We start from the raw sequence: 23,823 nt of genomic DNA, 5'->3' as shown, positions 1-23,823 counted from the left end.
TACAAATCTAACTGGTTTTTATGGGCGCCTCATGGCTGGTGGTTTTCAGTAGCAGATCATGCTAGGTTGCAGAGTACTTAAAGAGATGCAAAAGAAATAAATGTCGCATCTCCTCAGCAGCTCTTCTCCCTTTCTTACATACTTATATTTGGACTTGTTGATAGTAGCAACTTTTTACATTTGGTTTCAGTTTATAAAGCATTAAATTTATAGTATGTTATCTATTGTCCGCTTTAATTTCTTGGTCACCTAAGGGAGAGAGAGAGAGAGAATTTGCACAAAATGTTATCATCCCCATGTTCCATATGAGGAAACAGATTTGGAAATGTTGAATGTTGGAGGAAACAAAGCTTTGAGTTGTATTTCAGTCCAGTCTGTCAGATCCACTTTTGAAAAATACAAGCAGCTGCATGGAGAGAATGCAGATATGCAAAGTAGATCTGTGCAGACCAGAGAAGTCAGCCCCTGGTAGAATATTAGTTTGATGACAACAGGTCAATACCCATGTTTGGACATGTTTTTGGTAATTCTGCCAGTCATGTTTTTTAGAATAATCTCTTCTTGTTTCCCTGTTCCTTCATACCTGTCTGCACATGTCCCCCACCCCCGCCAAGGAAATCTGAGGCCTGTACTTGTAGGTTCCACAGCTACGAGATACCAAGGCCTGGTCATCCTACCACTGCAAAGCGATGTTCCCTTTTCAGTTTATTTTCTTCTTAAGATACATGAAATCTTCTACTAAAGAATGGTGAACATTTTCTGACTGAAATTCATGCATCAATCTTGAAAACATTCATAAGAAATAAGAAACTGTCTTTTTTTCAAAATTATAAGTATCACAAGAGTCTCTTTCTTTCCACCCCCCTATAGGTAACAGTGGAGGGAGTCGCTTTATTGCAGGAGGCGGGGGTACTGGGAGTATTGGAGTCGGACAGCCCTGGCACTTTGGTGGAGGAATAAATGGTGTCTCTTACTGTAATCAAGGATGTGCAAATTCCTGGCTCGCTGATAAGTTCTGTGACCAAGCCTGCAATGTTTTGTCCTGTGGGTTTGATGCTGGTGACTGTGGGCAAGGTATATTTATTGCCATACAAACCTATTAAGAATAAGAGGATAAAAATCCATGACAAGTAGAGAGAGTTTTGGGTGATTTAAAGTAATTATTCTTAGTGTATCCCTTTTCCAGCCTTGTATCCAAACTAATTGTAAATTGAAAGTAAGAGAAGGACACAGATCTTTAGAAAATTAGTAGACAGTAAAGATTCATCTTTTCCTGTTATTGCTCAAGTCTGGTTTTTTTTTTGGACTAAGCATATTTACCTTAGCTGAAAATATGTGATGAAGGTTTAATTTGGAAACAATAAAAGGAGATCAATAATTCATTAAATAAGAACAGTTCGAGTATTGAATTTTGTTGATAATTTATTAATGAAAATTGTTTTGACAGAAAGTTTTTTCTTCAAATGGACAAAAAAAAAGAGATGGAAATTATTAACTGAAATTTATTGTTAAGAATTGTGCCATATCTCTTGTAGTGAGTCAGGGTCAACATTTCATGTTAATTACTGTAACTTCCTCAGATAGTAAAATGAATCCTATACCAGTAGCTGTTATATTAGAATTTCTGATTATTTTGAAATTAATTTAAAGTCACTCTTAGGGAAATTTCAAATTCAAAGAATTAAAAAGGAGGAAAAATGCCTAGTTTTTAACAAATCACGTTTGTGTTTTTTTCCTCTAGATCATTTTCATGAATTGTATAAAGTAACTCTTCTCCCAAACCAGACTTACTATATTATTCCAAAAGGTGAATACCTGCCTTATTTCAGCTTTGCAGAAATAGCAAAAAGAGGAATTGAAGGTGCCTACAGTGATAATCCAATAATTCGACACGCTTCTATTGCCAATAAGTGGAAGACCATCCACCTCATAATGCACAGTGGAATGAATGCAACCACAATACACTTCAATCTCACCTTTCAAAATACAAATGATGAAGAGTTCAAAATCCAGATAACAGTAGAGGTGGATACCAGGGAGGGACCAAAACTGAATTCTACGATCCAGAAGGCTTACGAAAATTTGGCTAGCCCCATAACGCTTCTTCCAGAGGCAGAAGTTCTTTTTGAGGATATTCCTGAAGAAAAACGCTTCCCAAAGGTCAAGAGACATGATGTTAACACAAGTAGATTTCAAGAGGAGGTGAAAATTCCCCTGGTAAATACTTCACTCCTTCCAAAAGAGGCCCAGTTAAGTCTCAGTCACTTGGATTTGCAACTGGAACAGGGGGACATCACTTTAAGAGGATATAATTTGTCCAAGGCAGCCTTGCTGAGATCAGTTTTGATGAACTTACAGGATGGTAAAATAAAAATAAATCAAGCTGTAATAAGAGATGAAATAAATAACAGTTTGACAGCCCCACCAGAAAAAAGGGTTCACAAAAGCAGCTTACCACACAGCTTAGGAGCATCTGAAAGATTACAGAGGTTGACTTTTCCAGCAGTGACCATAAAAGTGACTGATCACTACCAAAGTCAGAATCCACCCCTAGACTTGAGGACCAAAGCAAGATTTATATCAGAAAGTCAGACCCAAAACGTAGTAGGTACGAGTGTGTCAAAAGAAAAACTCTCACCTCCGATTGTTCCACTGGAAAGCCATGTGACAAAAGAAAAAATCACAGGGAATGAAGAAGAGAAAAACAGAATGGAAGAAAATGCTAAAAATCACATAAGTGTTAATGAAGTATTACTTGGAAGAAAGCTGCAACATTACACAGAAAGTTACCTGGGCTTTTTACCATGGGAGAAGAAAAAGTATTTCCAAGATCTTCTTGATGTAAGTTACATCCAGCCTTATTCTTTCTTACACTGGGGAAAAATAAATAACCTTGTAAGTGATAATACAAAAACAGCTACCACTTATTCAGCACTTTCCTATGCCAGTCACTGAATTAAGTGCTTTTCTTTGATGGTTTCACTTAATTTACCCAATAACCCTAATAATAAAAATGCGATGTAAAGGCATTTACTATTGTTTTTTTTTTTTTTTGAGACAGAGTCTCACTCTGTTGCTCGGGCTAGAGTGAGTGCCGTGGCATCAGCCTAGCTCACAGCAACCTGAAACTCCTGGGCTTAAGTGATCCTACTGTCTCAGCCTCCCGAGTAGCTGGGACTACAGGCATGTGCCACCATGCCCGGCTAATTTTTTGTATATATATATATTTTAGTTGTCCATATAATTTCTTTCTATTTTTAGTAGAGACGGGGTCTCACTCTTGCTCAGGCTGATCTCGAACTCCTGACCTCGAGCGATCCACCCGCCTCGGCCTCCCAGAGTGCTAGGATTACAGGCGTGAGCCACCGCGCCCGGCCGGCATTTACTATTGTTATCTCCATTTTCAGTTTAGGAAACAGCCCTACTGTGAATAAGTAAGGGATTTAGCCAGGAGCATATCCCAAGGAAGTAGGAGAGCAAGGACGGTATCTTGTCTTTATTTGGCATGTCAAATCTGATACCGTTCCATCTTTACTGATGAAAAAATCCCTGAGGTTCAGTTAGGTTCATTAGTTTCCCCAACATTACAAGAGTAAGTCAGTGTTACAAGAGCAAGCCTCAAAGTTGGAGTACTCTTTTCTCTTCCCCTGTACCACGGCCACCACCATGCCATGGTCTCATTTGTACATCTCATTGTACAATGCAGGATGACTCAAACACAGTTGCTGCTTGTGGAGACACAGAGACCATTAAGGAAGACAAATGTGTGGGCACATAATTGGGCAATGAGATAAATGTCTCTGTTGTAGTATGGATAAGGGGTCCAGAGGGAGAACTCCTTAACTCTTCCTGGAGGTTTAGGGGAAAGCATCCATAAGGAAGTGCCCTGTGAGCTAACCTTTGAAGGGGGTGGGAATTGACAGACCAAGAAAAATCATGTGGTCTAGGCTGAGTAGTGAAGAAGTGGGTGGTAGCCACAAGTGGGTGGTAGGCTGAGAGAAAAAAGGGTGAAGGGGAACTACAGCTTGTTCCTCTCTGTTTTTGAAACTGTCTTGCCCTGGCACAGTAGGCATTTACTTATTGCTGAGTGAAGGACAAAGTTCTTGCTTATGTTCATTTCTTCACTGTTTTCACTTTTCTTTCTTTCTTTTCTTTCCTTTTATAAAAAATTTTTTTTACAAAGCACCATAGGCCAGTGGTAAAAATTGCAAACAATTCAAAAACATACAGTTAAAAAAAAAAAGGGAAAGATATTCTTCCTTCCTCAATCTCCCTCCTCAAGAGAATCATTTAGTAGTTTGGTGGGTATCTGTCCAGTATTTTTCTATATGTATGCAAACATACCAGCTATATAGTTTCTGGTTTGTAACAGTGAAATTACACTGTGCATATATTTTTCTGTATTTGCCTTTTGATTCAGTAATGTGTGGGCAAACAACCCATGTTGGTGCCATTGTTCTTTTTAATAGCTGTAAGTTATTTCCAGTGTTTTGTGATTACAAATAGTGTTGGAATAAATATTCTTATGCTTATATGTTACACTTGAGTAGGTTTTTATTTCTGTAGGTAGAATTACTAGGTTAACGGGTCTGATGTGAATAAATTTTAAGTATGTCCTAAAATGTTGTATCACTTCATACTTTTACAAATAGTATACAAGAGTGCTTGTTTCTCTATAGGCTAAACAATACCAGTTAATACCAATCTCTTTACATTGTTAGCAGTGCGAGAAGCAAAAATATTTCCTCTTCTGTAAAGTATGTTCGAATTCTTTGCCAATTTTCTTTACCTATTTAGTTCTGCCTCTTACTGGTTTTGATTTTATAATAATACTATTATACAGTGAAACTAAATTTGTTTCTAGTTCTTGTGTTCAAAACTCAAGGACTTGCTGCTTTGATGTCACCTGCAGAAATAACTCGATATTGAAAGTACTATCGGGCCGGGCGCGGTGGCTCACGCCTGTAATCCTAGCACTCTGGGAGGCCGAGGTGAGCTGGATCGTTTGAGCTCAGGAGTTCGAGACCAGCCTGAGCAAGAGCGAGACCCCATCTCTACTAAAAATAGAAAGAAATTATATGGACAGCTAAAAATATATATAGAAAAAATTAGCCGGGCATGGTGGTGTATGCCTGTAGTCCCAACTACTCGGGAGGCTGAGACAGGAGGATCCCTTGAGCTCAGGAGTTTGAGGTTGCTGTGAGCTGACGCCACGGCACTCACTCTAGCCTGGGCAACAAAGTGAGACTCTGTCTCAAAAAAAAAAAAAAAAAAAAAAAGAAAGTACTATCAAATTTATATATAAATAAATTTTTTAGGCCAGGTGCGGTGGCTCACACCTGTAATCCTAGCACTCTTGGAGGCCGAAGCAGGAGGATCGCTCGAGGTCAGGAGTTCGAGACCAGCCTGAGCAAGAGCGAGACCCCGTCTCTACTAAAAATAGAAAGAAATTAGCTGGACAACTAAAAATATATAGAAAATATTAGCTGGGCATGGTGGCACATGCCTGTAGTCCCAGCTACTCAGGAGGCTGAGGCAGGAGGATCACTTGAGCCCCAGGAGTTAGAGGTTGCTGTGAGCTAGGCTGACGCCACGGCACTCACTCCAGCCTGGGCAACAAAGCGAGACTCTGTCTAAGTAAATAGATAGATAGATAGGTAAATATTTTAAGTGTTGCCTTGAATTGGCTCTGAAATCTCATGATCAATGACCAGTCCTTGAAGAATACCCTATAAGTAGATCACCGTCACACACCTGTTGTTCTCAAGCCAATATTGGTGATACTTGCATGACATCCAGTTCAGTCCTACTCTTCAGATCCTTAAAGTGACCTGTTAGCATGCATTTCATTTGCCCCTTATAGAGAGTTAGTGACTAGTTATTGCCACATTATATAAAAATCATACCTTTATCTCTTTTTAACAAAGTACTGTTGTCCACTAAACTTAACACCAGGTTATGTGGACTTTTCTTTTCAGGAAGAAGAGTCATTGAAGAAACAATTAGCATACTTTACTGATAGCAAACATACTGGGAGACAACTAAAAGATACTTTTGCAGATTCCCTCAGATATGTAAATAAAATTCTAAATAGCAAGTTTGGATTCACGTCTCGGAAAGTCCCTGCTCACATGCCTCACATGATTGACCGAGTTGTTATGCAAGAACTGCAAGATATGTAAGTCTTGCTTAGGTTGGAGTTGCTTGCATGTGTTCAGAGCAAAGGCTACTTGAAACTTGCATATTTGCTGTGCTAAATTTATGGCTCTAATATTTGATGACTAATATGTTAAAAGTGTTATCTAAATAAGTGGGAAGGGAAAAATCTATCTCCATTAATGTTAGATACTATACATACTTTGAATATCCAGAGCTCATTATATGTTATATTTGGACAGGTTCCCTGAAGAATTTGACAAGACGTCATTTCACAAAGTACGCCATTCTGAGGATATGCAGTTTGCCTTCTCTTATTTTTATTATCTCATGAGTGCAGTTCAGCCACTGAACATATCTCAAGTCTTCGATGAAGTTGATACAGACCAATCTGGTGTCTTGTCTGACAGAGAAATCCGAACACTGGCTACCAGAATTCACGACCTGCCTTTAAGTTTGCAGGTGTTGTATTGTTTTATTCTAAATTTTGTGACATTTTAAATGAAAATCTTAATTCTGATGATGCCTTTAACCACTGCATATTTCAAATTAGTGCAAATAAAAATAATTCTTAATATTTAATGTGGATGTTTGTAACTAGTCTATTTTTAGTGTCAGAATTGTAATGAAATTTGAAGTCTGTATTTTATGAGATTACTTTTTGTAGGTTTTCAGTAGGGATAGATCCTGTATTATTTGGAGTAGAGCCAGACCATACCTATATATACATTTCTTATGGCATGTTCATTCTGGGTCTTCAGGTGTGGCTGACTGGAGCTCTGGGACAGGCCCCTTCATCATGGCACTTTTAGTCCCAGGAGTAGGAACTCACTAATGGAGGGTGCCAAGATGAGTCTAACTACAGTGCACCCTTCCTTTGATCCCCTGTACCGCCTTGTGTAAAATGGGTTTGTCACAAGCCAGGACGTTCTACTTTGAGATGAAGATGAAGTATTTTTGTATCTGCATTGTCTCATTCTTCTCTTTTTAGGGTGCTTTATCTTAAGAATCATGTAGTCAAACTCTCTTTGAAGATAGCATTTAGCTGATTTTTGGAGAATTTTATAAAATTTTTATTTTTAAAACCACAATCATTACTTATAATGCACATAACAGGTTTATCTTTTTATTTTACTTTGTTAGGATTTGACAGGCCTGGAACACATGTTAATAAATTGCTCAAAAATGCTTCCTGCCAATATCACTCAGCTAAACAATATTCCAGCAACTCAGGAAGCTTACTATGATCCCAATCTGGTAAGTGGCCTGTGTTACTTTTACGTACAACAGAAAGTATATCTTATCGTGTATTATTTACACCATTTCTGCATAGCATTTCAAAAACTAGAGGCAGGCTCTATGTTTGTTTGTCTTTGGTGCAAAATAATAGCACAGATAATCTAGAATCATTTATATCTATCTTGCTTTGGAATCTACTCCCTCCCTCCATCGATATGTAAACTAATATTCAGAATACTGCTAATATTCTATAAACAGATGTCATGCTCACAAAGAATGGCAGAAAATAGCCCCAGGATATTCTCACTGGCCAGGGAAGACAATCTTGGGGTTAAATATCAACCAAAGAAATAGTCATCAGATGGAATACCGTTGTTCTTTGAGGCTGAGTTGCTTTCATGCTGTCACTTTCTCCATCTTAGCAATGGGGCAGTGTGCGATTTGCACACAAGACATTGGAACACCACCTGCCTGAAGTAACTAGAAGACGGTTGATAGCTAGAGACATCCCAGTTTCAAAGAAATGGAAATGTGGGAAAAAATGTGCATCTTAGAATTGATAAAACAAAGATATAATGCAGCCTTTAACATGACATTTATAGTTAATTTTTGCTGATACATGAAAAAATGCTTACAAAATAAAATTAGGGGAAAATGGGTAGTGCCATATACACAGTATGATTTCAACTATAAAAAACTTCTACCCTTCCCCTGACACACACACACACACACACACACACACACACACATACACCCCATGCCTCCCAAAAGATAACAGAAATGACAATAAGTTAAGTAACAGGTAGTTTTTAATATCCTTTTTTACACTAGTTTTGTCTATATTTTCTATAATGAATAGCTTTTGCTTTCACAATCAGAATAAGTTATTTTAAAAAATTTACTATCTTGCAAATCTTCAAGCCATATATGTAATAAATAATTTATAATTGACTACAGATAAGACACTTGTGACTGTAGAGAAAAGTAATAGAGTCAGTTAAAAATCTGATTGCTAAAAGAAGAAAACCATTCATTTAGCATTCATTGTGCATGTCAGGGACCGTGTTTCTCACACATGTTCTCAGAGTGGCCACTGGAAGGCTCATGCAGTGTGACAAGCAGCAGCCATTGATGAAAGAGATCAGCACAGCAGCCGTCAGAACACGTAGACAAAGTAAAAGTTCAGTCATGTGCCGTGTAAGGATGTTTCAGTCAATGGTGGACTGCATATGACGGTGGACCCGTAAGATTATAACAAATACTTTATTGTACCTTTTCCGTGTTTAGATATGTTTACCACCGTGTTGCAATTGTGTACAGTATTCACTACAGTAACACACTGTACAGGTTTATAGCCTAGGACCAATAGGTCATACTGCATAGCTGAGGTGTGTAGTAGGCTACACCATCTAGGTTTGCATAAGTATGCTATCATGTTCGCACAAAGACAAAATCACCTAATGATGCATTTCTCAGAACGTATCCTCATTGTTAAGCAACACGTGACTGTATTGCCAATCACATGTAGGTTAGTTTAGTATGTGACGTGGGTTAGTTTATAGATATGTGCCACTTAAAGCCAATTCTTTAAATATTCTAAACTTAAAACTACAAATTCAATAAAGTTGAGATAATAGAGGAGTAAGACCTGGTGTCAGCTCCAAAGGAACTTGCTCTAGTAGGGTGAGCAGATATGAACAGCAGGTCAAGAATGAGGCAAGTTCTGGGATGTGGATTCTCAAGAGGCCTCACGTAGAGCTGCTAGGCAATCAGGCTGATAAAAGAATAGCAGCCCTCCTGTGTGCTTCAGCAGTTTCTTCTGGTTCTTTGACATAATCCAGTGGGATAAAGTACTTTAGGTTTATGAAAAATGCTTTGTAAACTCTAAACCAGTGGTCCCTAACCTTTTTGGCACTAGTGACTGGTTTCATGGAAGATAATTTTTCCACGGGCCGGGGGTGGGAGGTGAGGTGCAGAGCTCGGGTGGTGACGTGCAGCCTGTTTCCTAACAGGCCATGGACTGGTACCGGGTCACGCCTGGGGGCTGGGGACCGCAGCTCTAGACTATTGTGTAAATGTTAGTAGTTGTTTGCCAGTATATTCTTAATGATTAAAAATATATGTGTAAAACAGTCGGTGTTTTTCTTGCCTCCAGAAAGAATAGAATCAAAGTTTTAAAAAAAGTAGAAATTAGGTTGTATAGGCTAAAGAACATTCTCACTTATAAGACTTTTTAAACAATAGCTCTTTCTGTTTTTTCAAAATTTGGAGTTCCCCTAACAATGCTAATACAGTCATCCAGAGGTCAATGATCTGGTTAAAAAAAAAGTTTTTTACATCTGTATATTTGTCAAGGTAACTAAAATTTCACCCTATATTCCTCATGGGCAACCCAGAGCATGATGGCTAGGACAAACGGGAAGAAAGGGGAAAGGCTGCTGGCTTCCTAAACCATTTCCCCCTCAATCTCTCTCCCTAAGAGGTCCTCTTTGGTCTTCACTTTCTTTGGGACAATGTAGTGGTGTGCTAAAAGGTTGCTTAGAGGCCACTGACTTTGCCCAAAGGTTTGGGAAGCTTCACCAGTGGCAGGGACTATTTTAGCTCTCACTCAAGGCTTTTGTTTCTCCCACCTCTCTTTCCACATCTGTCCTTTCACTTGTTTTCTTTCCTCCTCTAGTTTTCTTCTTTCTCCTTCAAACGTTAGGTCCCCAGTAAGATTTTATAATTACCAATCCCTGCACTTATATAAAACTTGTAGAAGTGGGTTCTTTTCTAAGGAAAGATAATACACGCATAGGAAACAGTTATTCATCTTGCCTTGTTATAGCCACAATGAAAGATTATTGAGGGATTTTAGATTTCTTTTGGAATGCGTACATCTTCATTCATTAGCAGAATAATATTTTAGTGTTTGCTAATTTCTGGCTTGAGATTTAGAATCAGTAAATATTCTTTGAAAGCTAAGAGTTAAATAAGTAAGGCCACTTTGCTAATGATTATAATTTAGTCTTGAGGCTCATGCAGATAAACTGTTTAAAGTATAAGTATTGGTTATACTTGTAGCATGATTTAACAGTACTTGAGTAAATTCTTAACTAAGGTATAGGTGTCATTACTGTAATTAACTATGATTACACACAGGGTAAAGAAGTTACCTAATTAGAATATAAGAATCACAAGTTAGTTTATGAGTATCATTAACTAGTTCATTATATTTTGTGTTAAAGATTTTCTTTCTGAAAAAAATTGTAACACCTTATTAAGGCTTTTAACAGCTAGTGTGAAGTAATGTGTGATTAAAATAAAACTATAAAAATAAGTGATTAGCCAGTGGGTTGTAGTATGCCAATCTGATTATTTATTTATTTATTTTTCTTTAATTTTATTTATTTATTTATTCTGAGACAGAGTCTTGCTCTGTTGCCCAGGCTAGAGTGCTGTGGTGTCAGCCTAGATCACAGCACACTCAAACTCCTGGGCTCAAGTGATCATCCTGCCTCAGCCTCCCGAATACATAGGACTACAGGCTCGTGCCATGACGCCTGGCTAACTTTTTCTATTTTTTTGGTAGAGATGAGGTCTCAGTCTTGCTCAGGCTGGTCTCAAACTTCTGAGCTCAAGCAGACCTCCCACCTCGGCCTCTCAGAGTGCTAGGATTACAGGTGTGAGCCACCATGACTGGCTGATTTTTAAAAAATATTGCATTAAAATATTCACCTTAATTACCAAGTCTTCTGGTGCCCCTTTAAATATTGCAAGTGAGTGCCTCACTTGCCTCCCCCTAGTCTCAGCCCTGATGGAATGTCTGATCTACTTGTATTTTCTCACAGCCACCAGTCACTAAAAGTCTAGTAACCAACTGTAAACCAGTAACTGACAAAATCCACAAAGCATATAAGGACAAAAACAAATATAGGTAAGTTAGTACATACATTTTCCCTTTGTTTAGCTTAAGAATAATTACTGATGTCTGGCATTTTCATAATTTTACAATATTTTATCTATTAAACATTCTTCTAAAATTTATGTGAGATTGTTTTCTTTAATAATATGAAAGATTAAGTTGTTTTGTGGATATTGAGTCTACTAAAATCTTAAAAAATGTTTTTTCTATCGAAATTTTGTTTTTTGTATCCACATAAATATTAAACTCTTCATGTTTTGATAATTAGGTTTGAAATCATGGGAGAAGAAGAAATTGCTTTTAAGATGATTCGTACCAATGTTTCTCATGTCGTTGGCCAGTTGGATGATATAAGAAAAAACCCCAGGTACCAATTTTAAGAATTATTTTTAATTATGCAGTTAAAAGGCGGTAGGACTATAGACAGAAGAGGGTGGCTTTTTTCTGTTTGGAGCAGACAGAAGACCTAACAGCTGAGGTAGTGTTTGAGCTGGAGGTTGACTGAGATAGTTGTGAGTTGAGGTAGGGTCCACCATGCAGAGGACTAGCCCATGGCGGACATGAGCTGTTCAGGGAGGCCCCGGGGCAGGCTGCATCCTGCTGGGGGAGGTGAAGCCAGGCTGCTGGGACTCTCACAGCATTGCTTAAAAGGTGCTTCCAGAGCACTTGTTTCTGTGGTTAGATTTATCTTAGCAAATCAAAGTAAAGTTCAGATTAGCTTATGAAGAAAAAGAAATGCTACCATAAATGTGAAAATTGATCCAGTAAACTCCAGCCATCCTTTGGAGATGAATAAACTTTCAGGTTTACATAAGCCTTAAAAATTTCCAGCCTGGCCCCCTAACTGTTGCCTTAACTGATTTGATAAAATTGGCTAAAAATATTCATTTTGAGGTTTTTTGTTTTGTTTTGTTTTTTTTTTTTAACTCTTTTACTTTAGTGGATAATAGGCATTTTGCTAATTTTCTTGGAGGAAAAAAGACATTGACATATAAAACTGAATATTTTTAATTTCTGAGTCTTATAAATGCTTTTGGAAGTCTTATAGTTTTACTTCATTTAAATTAGGATTTTAATTATATATGATCAGAGATGTAAAATTTTTAGGTATTGTAAAGCCATGGTATTTTTCCTACAAATCCCATTCTTGTTTGGAGGAAAAAGAAATAGGAATTTTGAGAAAAATTAAAATATCTTTAGTGCTTATTTAGTGTCTTTAGTAATCCAATAAAATACTTGATTTCTTATAAAATAAAAATATTTCCTACAAGCCAACCAAGCAATAATTAATAATTACCCAGCTTACAGCTCTCTTTGCACATGCTGTTCTGCCCGCCTGAAATGTATTGCTGTCATTTAAAAAAAAAATAACTTTAGTTTTTAGGAATGAATTTTGATGGGGATACAGAATTCTTGCCATTCTATTGATGTGTGTTCTCAGTCATTAGTGATCTGTAGTACTAACATGAGAATTTGCAGTTTTTAGTTGTAGCTTGTGCTTTCTATGTCTTTGTACCAGTTTGAAAGTTGTTGGGTGAGAGAATTTATAGACAGACATCTTCATGGTACTTAAAGGGGCAGGGCTTTAGTAAAAAGACACAGGGCAGAGCCAGGCCTTTTCCACAGTTTGCCAGGCCTAGCTGCCTCTTGTGTACCTGAACAGATTTTATCTTTTGTTTGTTGTTTAAAACCTGAAGGCCAAGTTCCCTACAGAGCCTCCTCTGACTCCCAGAGCCGGCCTTGGGGCACCCAGATTTTATCATTTTTACTTTGTTTGTTTTGTTTTGTTTTACTTTTATGGGGCCTTATTTTAAGTCAGGCATGGAAACTAGTCTCCTAGCTACTCGGGAGGCTGAGGCAGGAGCATCACTGGATCCCAGGCGTTTGAGACTGCAGTGAGCTGTGATCCTGCCACTGCACTCCAGTCTAGGGGACAGAGTGAGACCCTGTCTTTAAAAACAAGAAAAAAAAAAAAAAAAGAAACCCAGCCTTCTCACTTGAGCTTTAAGGACATATTTATCCCATTAACAAGGAATCTGGGATAGGCAGTAACCAGGCTTTGTTTTTGGCTGACCTCTTCCGCTTTGCTGCCCTCCTGATTGTGTTGGCTTCATCCTCAGGCCAAGAGCATTAACACATATTCAGAAACTTTAACACTATTAAACGTTACCATCTAATAGATGGCCTATCTTCAAATTTCCCCAGTTGCCTCTAAATGCCCTTTATAGCTTTTGTCTATTTTATGTTTGTTTTTAATCCAGGGTACAATCAAGGCTCATGTGTTGCATTTGGTTGACATAGCTCTTTAGTATCCTTTAATTTAAAGCAGTTCTCAAGTTTAGAGAATAGATAACAGACTTTCACATACCCATCACTCACCTTCAACAAGAATCAGTTTATATTTGCTCTTATTTCATCTAAACACACCCCTCCTTCAGCACTATTTCTGATTAATGTTAAGTCAATCTCAAACATTGTATCATTTTAGCTGTATATTTTTCTTTATGTCTAAAAGAAGGATTCTTAAAAATATAACCACAATACCATTAACACCCTGAAAAATCGATGATTCCTTAATATGATCAACTGCCTGGTCAGTGTACACCTTTTCCCATTTGTCTTTCATAAGTTTGTTGGTTTGAAGTGGTAACAAGTAAATTCATTGAAATTAAATCTATAGATTTTCTCTCCATCTCTTTTTTTAACCATACAGTTTTTTGCATGTGTATATGAAGAACTCTGATTATATATTCTGTAAATTTTTTATACTTTGTACTTCTCTGATCATATCCCAGTTGTTTGACACATTTTTATGTCCCCTGTATTTCTCATAAATTGGTAGTTGGATCCGATGGCTTTTTCAGATTTGTTTGATTTTATTTATTTTTTAAAAATTTGGTAAGTCTACTTTAAAAGTGTTGTCATCCCTACCTACCATTTTAATGGGCCCTCAGTTTAGTGACTTTTGCCTTGAAGGAAACTTGAAGCAAATAGGGAAGCACCACTGTAATCTGCTTTTTGCCAGAACTCCAGCTTCTTACAGCTTGGTTGGAGACATATTAAGTATTAATAGAAATCATCAAACTCAAGAATCAGTAGGTATAATCTCTCTCTCTCAATTCTCTGCAGGACTGTTCTTCTTAATGTAATTAACAATTCAGAGAACTTGGTTTTAGGTACCTACTAATTTTTTTTCTAGCTGCTAACAAAATATTCCGGTGAGTTAACTATACTTACTGAACACGTAATTCAGTATGCACTAAATGGAAATCATTAAATTAATTTACTCCCATAGCTAGAAGGCTCTTTTAAGATTATCTACTCTAGTTCTCTTGTTTTATAGGTGAGGAATATCTAAAGGAAAATTTTACTGAATATTACTCCCCCAGAGAGTAATATCAGCAAATGTATCAATTTGGAACATAAGTCCATTTAAAATATATTTGGAATCCACATTCCTTGTTTTGTTAGGTTAGGGTTATCCTTATGATAACTAATAACCCTGGTTCTCTATTATTTCAGGAAGTTTGTTTGCCTAAATGACAACATTGACCACAATCATAAAGATGCCCAGACAGTGAAGGCTGTTCTCAGGGACTTCTATGAATCCATGTTCCCCATACCTTCTCAGTTTGAGCTGCCAAGAGAGTATCGAAACCGTTTCCTTCATATGCATGAGCTGCAGGAATGGTAAATTCTCATGTTTTATATATGTATGTGTGTGTATGTATATATACATATATATCTATATTTTAGGGTGATGAAATTTCTTTAATGTGTTATTTACTCTGTAATTACTTTGTAAAAATGCAGATAATTTTTATTGAGTTTAATATTTGAAAAATAGTGGTATTTTAAGGGATTTGAAAAAACATGTAACTGGGTTCTTTCAGTTAGTTGGAATGTCATTCATTTATGGAACCATTTGTTGATCAGTGCATAGGTGACAGGGAACACCTGTATGGAAAAGCTCGTTGTTTAGTATAAAATGAGAAGTATGTGAAGACAGTATGGGCTGAGCTGTGGTCAAGGGAAAATGAACTTACGCTAAGTCCTGAAGGGAGAATCTCAAGAAGTGGTGAGAAGGAAACAATGAGCAAAAGTCTGGGGATGAGAATGAGGAGGACAGTTTAGGGTCTAGCCTGTCAGCTAGAGAATTCATATACTGACACAGTGGAAAATAAACCTGGAGAAGTGTGAGGAGCCGCTTCTTTCAGTGCCTTAGCAACCAGACTGTCCAGTTAGCCTTTATAACCAACCGGGAAACTATATTATAGAGTGAAAGATTGACGTCTGGTTAAGTGTTGTTTAGAAATTATTTGATAGAGTTGTGAGGGATAAGAAGACAAGCATCAAGGACAGCATTTTTTAAAACTTGAAATGAAAGTCATAGAGCGTACAATAAACCATCTTAACGTATACAGTTCAGTAGCATTTAGTACATTCACAATGTTGTGCAACATCTCTCTAGTTTGAAAACTTTTTCTTCACTCCAGAAGAATATCCTGTACCCATTTGCAGTCACTCCCCATTTTCCTTGCCCTCGGCCCCTGCTAAGCATTAATCTGCTTTTCCTCTATGGATTTGCTGTTCTGGATGTTTCCTATAAAAATCATCATATAGTATGTGACCTTGTGTGTCTGGCTTCTTTCGCTTAGGGGACAGCATTTTTGATGTAGGAATAACCTGGAAAGTGCTACAATGAGTGCTGTTTTAATCTAGTTATGGGAGTGGAAAAGAAGAGCAAGCTCTTAGAAAGGAATAATGGTCTGAGCTTAGTAACTTACCAAATATGATGGAGCCGGAAGTTGGCTGAGATTTTAAGCCTGGTTGGCTTAGCAAACATGGTACCCTGGCCTGTAGGGATAGTGGGAAGGGTAGCTGGTTGTAGCTCTGTGTGGTAACAGCAATGCTGGTAAGAGAGAGTTGGCAGTCGAGAGATGGGTGCTGGAGCTAGGGAAGCCTAGTTCAGGAAATCGTTTTTCACAGCACTTACGGTTAGAATCATGATCCAGGATAGGTTCTCAGCAGGAGAGAGTTCAGAGAGAGTAGCAGAGAGTTAAGAAAGGAAATTTAAGGGTGTTACACTTTAGAGGGCCTGAGGAGAAAAAGAAACCATCAGAAAAGGTGCTTGAAGCAATTCTTGATTATCTAGGAAAAAAAAGGCAAATCACGCTGAAATGGTCATTGTTTTTTCTTTCTACTGTGCTTAATTTTCATTCTTGTATTTGTTCAATCAACTAATTTATTGAGTATTTACTATGGGAATAACAACTACCATTATTAAGTGTTTAAGTAACAAGCACCATATTGAAGCTTTTCATGCATATTCTCATTTAACTCTTCTAACAACTCTGTGGTAGGTCCATTTTATCCTTATTCTACCGAAAGGGACCCAAGGCACAGATATAGGAAGTAACTTGCATAAGGCATCTCAGCTCGTGAATTGTCGTCATCATCACCATTATTGCTGTCAGAGTAGCTACTCTGTTTCTTGAGTACCTGTTGTATGCCAGACACTGTGCTGAGCAATATATTTACTCCGTACAGTTAAAGGTATTGTTGCCACATTACAGATAAGAACACAGTAATAGAAGTTGAGTAACTTGCTCAAGCAGAAATAGCTGGCAAGTGGCAGATCCAGCCTGACAGCCAACCCTCCACACATTCCACTATATTCCACTACATTTAATGATAAAGATAATTTTATCTTTCAGTTTAGGAATATTTTTGACCCACTGCCTGTCTCCTTGTGCCAGCTGCTAGGAATACAAAGATGACAGGTATATGGTACCAGGCTTCATTCGAGATGCTCACAGTCTATCCAGGGGGACAGACACCAGGCAAGTAGTTGTGATACAGTATACTGAGTTTGGCAGCAGGGTTCAATGCTATCGGTGTACAGAGGAGGGAACAGCTGATTCTGTTAGGGGAAGGGGACATTTGGACTTGGTTTTGAATTATGAAAATGACTTTTCCAGGTAAGAAAGAGCATTCCTGATAGAAGGAATGGCATTTGCAAAGGCACACAGGTGTAAGAAAAGGAGAGATTATGAAGGGCTGTATCTGTATCTGGATTAGACTTTTTTCTTTAGAGCATGAATCCCCAGGAGAGTTGTTTTAATCAGACTTAATGATGTGAAATAGTTACTATTAGCGTGGAGGTTGGACTGGTGAGTAAGTTATTTGGAGTAGGGCAGGGTTGTCTGGGAACTGGAGGCAAACGCTGGTAAGTGTTTTGGTAGTCCTAGAAATGACAGCCAAGGTGTGAACCAAGGACACAGCCCAGGGAATAAAGAGAAAGCCGGGGACGAATTAGGAGAGACTTTAGAGGGGAAATTGGTGGACGTTGGCAACTAGAACTCTTTGGTGTCTTGGAGTTGGAAAAATGAGACAATTAGGATGTATATTGCTGATATCTATATATTTTTATTTTCATATGCAGTTGTTCTGAGTCATAGATCTTATCTTCCAGAAATGGCAAGGAATGGCTTCTCACCGTTGTCACTTTTCTTGAGCTTAGAGGACAAAGATCTTCAGAGAGTTCTAAGTGTTAACTCCCCAAATCTAGTTTGTGACTGAATTTACCTTCATAGGCTTAAGAGAAGTTGGAGAGGACTTGCTTTCTGTGCTGTATAAATGGCATGAATCAGGTGTGGGATGCCCTTGCAGGCCTCTGCCCTGGTGGCTGCTTGCTTCTCATCCTGCTCAGTTTCTGCATCATCTGCCGGCCACCACCCTGCCCTCCTTCCTAGAAACTGCTTTGTTTTTCATTCTCTGCCTGAGTCCCCTGCCATGTTTCCCTGGATTCCTGCACTGGCTTTCTTCCTGTTCCCACAGAAGCGGTTCCTTTCTTGGGTATAGTGTTCACTGCACTGTACGGCCGTCTGTCTGGTTGTGTTCGTCTCTCCTGGTAGACTGTGAGTCCTCTTCAGGGGCAAAGATGGGGTCTTACTCGCTGCTGAGCCCACAGTGCCTGCCTCCCTAGCACATAGTAGGTGCTCAGTGGGTGGGTTCTCTGACTGTTGGGGCAACACATTAGCTATCCTAGAGTTTGTGGCTGCTTAGCTTGTTAAATTCCACATAGATTCTGAATGACACTGTAGATATTAGAGTTGTCTGAGCTGGTTGTGATCTTGCTAACTGACGTGGGAAATACAGGAGGAAGAACCATGTTTGGGAGAGTATCGTTTTGTCTCATGTCATGTGTGACATGAGACCAAGACACCCACAACCAAACAGTTGTAAATGAGAATCTGGAACTCAGCACAGAGGCTCAAATTTGCTAGTAATTAGCATATCTTCCAAATCTTATGTTAAGCATTTTTAATTTAATCTTCATAACTAATTATTCATTGTTTCCAAATTACAGATACGGAAACTGTGCTGTACTGCCTATCTTTATTTCCAGTATTCTGTTGGCTCCAGGTCCATTTGATTCACCTTTAGCATATCTTGTCTGTTGTTTATCTCTTTCATCCTCTCACGCCTGGACTAAAACTGGGCTGCCTGCCTCACTTGTCCATCCATCTTTCAAATGGCCACCATTTTTACCCTGACCATGTCACATGCACCCCCACCCTGCCATTTCATCCACTTTCCCACTACTGCCTTATGTCCAGACGTCATCTCGTGCTTTTCAGAGCAGCTGCAGCTCAGGTCCACGGCCTTGGCCTGGCCTAGCTGCCCCCGTGTCGACTCCCCGCATCTCTTCAGGGCCCAGCTCACGACTCTGCCTCTCCGCTGCTGCTTGTTCCCTTCCTCAGCCAGGTGCTTGCCCTCTCCCTTCAAGGCTTAAAGGAAATGTTACCTTCCCTGTGGTGCTGTCCTCATCTCTCTAAGTTTTCCCTACAAGGCTTTGCTTCAGATAATACATATTTCTGTCCACCTTATGTGCTAGCTGGATGTCAGTGTGCATGTCAGTGACTCTTCAGGTTTCCGAACGCTCTTAAGCAGGGACTTCATCTTGTTCATCTCTCTGTATCCACAGGAAACATTTATCAAGTAACTAAGTGAATGAATAAATGAATATGAATGAATAAATAAAAATGAAAGAGTGGGTTTGCTTAGGTGCCTGGAGTTCAAAATTTTCTTTTGAAGTCCTCTTCCCGCCTGAATCACTTTACTAATTCAAGTATAATATTTGCTATGACATAATAAAACATCTGAACTCAAGTTGGAAATGTACATTGGGTTAACATTTTAGAATTGCCTCTAGACAATGTTTTTGTGTTTCCCAACCTTGTTTTTGTGAAAGTAGTGTATAATGATGCTTAAGTAATGACAGTGAAACCATATACAGAAGTACATACATATTTGTTTCTTCTCTCTCTGCACAGGAGGGCATATCGAGACAAATTAAAGTTTTGGACCCATTGTGTACTAGCAACATTGATTATGTTTACTATATTCTCGTTTTTTGCTGAGCAGGTAAGTTTTATATATTTCATATGGATATTAAACTATTTCTTGGTACACTAGCATCTGAGTCTTTTAGAAAATGATACAAATTTACAACCAGGAAAAGCTTAATTTCTCCTGTTGGCTTATAGCTCATATCAATATGTCAGATATGTTTCATAATATTCAGGCACCAAACATAACAGCCTTTTATTTATTTACCTTCTAAATGTTTTACCAGCCTTCTTTTTTTTTTTTTTTTTTTTTTTTTTTTTTGAGACAGAGTTTCACTCTATTGCCCTGGCTAGAGTGCCTTGGCATCAGCCTAGCTCACAGCAACTTCAAACTCCTGGGCTCAAGTGATCCTCCTGCCTCAGCCTCCCAAGTAACTAGGACTACAGTCATGCCACTATGCCTGGCTAATATTTTTCTATATATTTTTAGTTGTCCAGCTAATTTCTTTCTATTTTTTTTTTTAGTAGAGACCAGGTCTCTCTCTTGCTCAGGCTGGTCTCGAACTCCTGAGCTCAAATGATCCTCCCGCCTCAGCCTCCCAGAGTGCTAGGATTACAGGCGTGAGCTGCGCCTGGCCACCAGTCTTTTATCTGGAACTCAATAGATTAACTTGCAGACTCTAAGATAAAACTGAAAAGTCTAAGTATTTGTAACCAAAAACTACCTAGAATCCTTATCTGATAATAATTTTTTAAGGGTCTCCAATTTTCTTCCTTTCTTTTAACCTTCCTAGAGTGATCGTGATATCTTATCTTCAGATGTCCCCCCGTTCTGTGTGCTGTCCTGCTCGTACCGGTAGCTCCCTCTTAGGGTTCCTTTGAGTTGCTGGGAATTCTCCCTCCTCCTTCGTCCTCCTTTCCTTGTCAGCCCTTCTGCACCTGGGCTTGCCTCTGCATGCCCACACACAGCCTCCCTGAGGTGAGGGTCCAGTAGTAGGAGGGAGATTTGTGAGGTAAAAAGAAAAGGATGAGAGAACCCTCATTAGGCTGCAGGTATGAAATACTCTGGAGAAAAAGGATAGCAGGAGGGAAATGGGCATCTGGGCTGCCATGACTTGTGCAGGGCAAGCAACCCTGCCTCGGTTTCCGATTGAGGTGACTATTGAGTGGAGCTTCTCTAGCTGTCACTCAAGGGAAACGTACAGCAAGTTGACTTACACGGAAAAGGATGAGGCTCCCAAATGCTGAGAGCTTTAGGATAAATGACTGAGCTTCCTGACGCAGGTGGAAGGAAATTCAGGAAATGGAGACTGAGCAGGCGGGCAGGATGGCACCTTAACCTTCATCTGCTTCCCAGGGATCATATATCTTGTTCTTGATATTTTTTGCCCTTGTTCCTGGCATGTAAAAGTCTTAGAAAAAAATCTCAAAAAGTCTGTACCTGCTTTTAGAACAGGGGTCCAGTGAGGAAGCCATGAGCCTACTGCAAGCTGGCCTGGATTGAGGAAGGAGAGGGACCCTGGCTGAAAGAAGCAGCTAGTGGCAGTGGAAGGGAGCAAGAGGGTCAGCCTTTCCTCTGTGTCACTTATACCAGCAGAGAACAACGAACTAGAGGGGTAGGAGAAGGGAGGTAATGTTAAATCCTCTCCCCTCTGCAACACCCTGCACTCTACTTAGTCGTATCAAACTCTTTCCTTCTGCCATACCTACCACCAGCACAAACAGAGCAGGCAACACTGCGTCTTCCTCCCCTCTTGAATCCCAGCTCATCATTCAAATCGTGGTGCCTTATGCTTGGGCAAAGCCCTGCTTCCACCTCTGGATGGAGGAGTAGCTAGTCCTGCACGGCTGGGGAGAAGGAAGACAGGTAAACATAGGGATCCCAAATGGAAACCATAAAGAACACATTTTTTTAATTGAAATTTTATTGTAATGGTGGTTAGGTTTTCTATTTCAGATCTATCATGAATAAACTTTCTATCAGAAGAAAAGTATTCATCCAAGCTCTAAGCTACTAATTTATAAATGAACTTTTGCATTATAACCCATTCATAAATTTTTATTACCTGTATTTCCAAATGATTGTGGTTACAGTAAGTATAGAAAAAAATGCTGACAGGATTTTTAACATAGGTGTTTAGGTTTTTTTTTAAATCCTACTTACAAATCTAGTTATTTTCAGACCTAGAGACAATGTCTTAATGGCTAAACATGGCCAGCTTCGTTCAATAGAAAGCCTTGACAAATGGACATCTTTTGAAAACTAAATATGCTTGGGTAATGGCTGTGTAAAAATCCGTAGTCATAGATCTCAGAAAAATAAAGTGTGGGCTGAAATAATTTTAATCCTGTTTGATCTCTTTGTGGGCACAAATCTAGGCATATTGACCCTACAGAACTAACCAAAGTTAATGGCTGGTTTTGTTTTGGGAGAGGAGTGATGGAGTCTTGTTTGTTGTCTGTTTTTTATGTGTAAGATTGTGGAAATGATTACAGTCACATGGACCTCAGAACGTTTAATGTACTTATACTCTTTCATCAACATGAGAATTAAAATTTATTTTCCATCTTTTGTCATTTAGTTAATTGCACTTAAGCGGAAGATATTTCCCAGGAGGAGGATACACAAAGAAGCTAGTCCTGATCGAATCAGGGTATAGAAGATCTTCATTTGAAAATCATCTACCTCAGCATTTACTGAGCATTTTAAAACTCAGCATCAGAGATGTCTTTGTGATGTGATGCTTATTAGCCAGCTTGGCCTGAAGAAGGAAAACATCCAGTACCATGCTGTTTTCTGTCATGCATATAGCCCATTGACCAGGAATTAGTCAGCTAACACACTGAAAACTTGTGTGTTGAGCAGATCTGAACTGGTTTGACTTTTAAAGTGTTTGCTTATGGACCTGTCATCTTTTTTATAAAAAGGCTCACTGACGAGAGACAGCTGCTAATCTCCCACAGCAACCACTGCAGACTCACTTTAATATGAGAAGCCAAGGCCAGCATGGGAGTGATTGCTAAGAGACCCCAGTCTTTGCATTTCTAAGCCTTCTGCTATAGTTTTGTGCTTTTTTCCCCCTATTTTCCATTTTTGAAATAAGTAGCTACTAAGTTAACTAATTATTCTTGCTTCTGAACATAATGAATTGCAATATCTAAACATATTTTTATAGGTGTTATTTAAATAATGAAGCAGTATTGCCTCCTATTGGCAATATCTAAATTATGGATTTTATTAGCATTTAAGACTATAAGTGGTCTTAAGCCACTGATAACTACTGAAGAGCTCAATGACTGACATCTGAAACACTTTGTGCTTGTTTACTTCAGCCCCTAAGAATACTATGATTTAATGTGCAAGCCTAATTACAAAGGGCTAGAGTTAAGTAGCAGTGCTACTTACCAGATGTAATTATGTTTTAGAAATGTACATATTCAAACGGAAGTGCCTCATTTTAGAAATGAGTAGTGCTGATAGCACTGGCACATTACAGTGGCATCTTGTTTAATACTCATCAGTGTATTCTAGTAGCTATCTCTCTCAATCTGTTTTGGATAGAACAGGGGCCAGTAAGCTTACTCTGTAAAAGGCCAAATAGTAAATAATTGCAGGACACATGTGTTTCTGTCACATACTCTTCTTTGTTTTGTTGTTTAGTTGTTTTTTTTTTTTTTTAAATAACAGTCTAAAGTGTAAAAACCATGTTTAGCTTGCAGCTGTACAAAAACAGGCCTCCAGCCAGATGTGATTCATAAGCCATTGTTTGCTGATCACTGAGAATTTGTATTTTTATGTATAGGCAAATCCTGACATTCAGCCATATTTTGTTTATGTCATTATACAGTGGATTTGTGGAGACCAGATTCCATGAGTCCTTTTTGAACTCTGAGAGGTATTTTAGATCATGATCTCAACAGTATTCTTTCAAAATGGCAGACATCTTTTGTAAAAAGAACTTGAAATGTAAATACTGTGTGTGTGCTGTAAGAGTTTATGTATTTTAAAAATTGAAGTCTCATAAAAAGTTACATTTTTGTCTGATGCTTTGACTTTTAAATCTTTGAAGATTGAGTTTCTTGTTACCCAGATTCAACAATCAGTTGAGTGCACATATGGTGTGCCAGGTTCTGTACTGCACACTGCTAAAATTAAGTGGAAAGCGTAAG

At 38.6% G+C, this 23,823-nt stretch overlaps 1 protein-coding gene across 1 annotated transcript in view; it reads left to right on the top strand.

The window, feature by feature from the left end:
• The window catches only part of GNPTAB (N-acetylglucosamine-1-phosphate transferase subunits alpha and beta), a 72,785-nt gene extending 49,181 nt beyond the window's left edge, over window positions 1-23,604 (top strand). The window contains exons 12-21 of the mRNA XM_069489288.1: window positions 871-1,074; window positions 1,742-2,841; window positions 5,979-6,178; window positions 6,399-6,618; window positions 7,300-7,413; window positions 11,226-11,311; window positions 11,568-11,666; window positions 14,822-14,989; window positions 19,639-19,729; window positions 22,236-23,604. Coding sequence (XP_069345389.1) covers window positions 871-1,074; window positions 1,742-2,841; window positions 5,979-6,178; window positions 6,399-6,618; window positions 7,300-7,413; window positions 11,226-11,311; window positions 11,568-11,666; window positions 14,822-14,989; window positions 19,639-19,729; window positions 22,236-22,313 — 2,360 coding nt within the window. The 3' untranslated portion in view covers window positions 22,314-23,604. The remainder of the gene's footprint in view (window positions 1-870; window positions 1,075-1,741; window positions 2,842-5,978; window positions 6,179-6,398; window positions 6,619-7,299; window positions 7,414-11,225; window positions 11,312-11,567; window positions 11,667-14,821; window positions 14,990-19,638; window positions 19,730-22,235) is intronic.
• The last annotated feature ends 219 nt before the right edge of the window (window positions 23,605-23,823 follow it).

The sequence above is a fragment of the Eulemur rufifrons genome, chromosome 16 (genome assembly GCF_041146395.1).
Source record: "Eulemur rufifrons isolate Redbay chromosome 16, OSU_ERuf_1, whole genome shotgun sequence".
NCBI lineage: Eukaryota > Metazoa > Chordata > Mammalia > Primates > Lemuridae > Eulemur > Eulemur rufifrons.
Note: the sequence above shows the minus strand (reverse complement) of the source record. Positions and strands in the feature narration are given on the sequence as shown.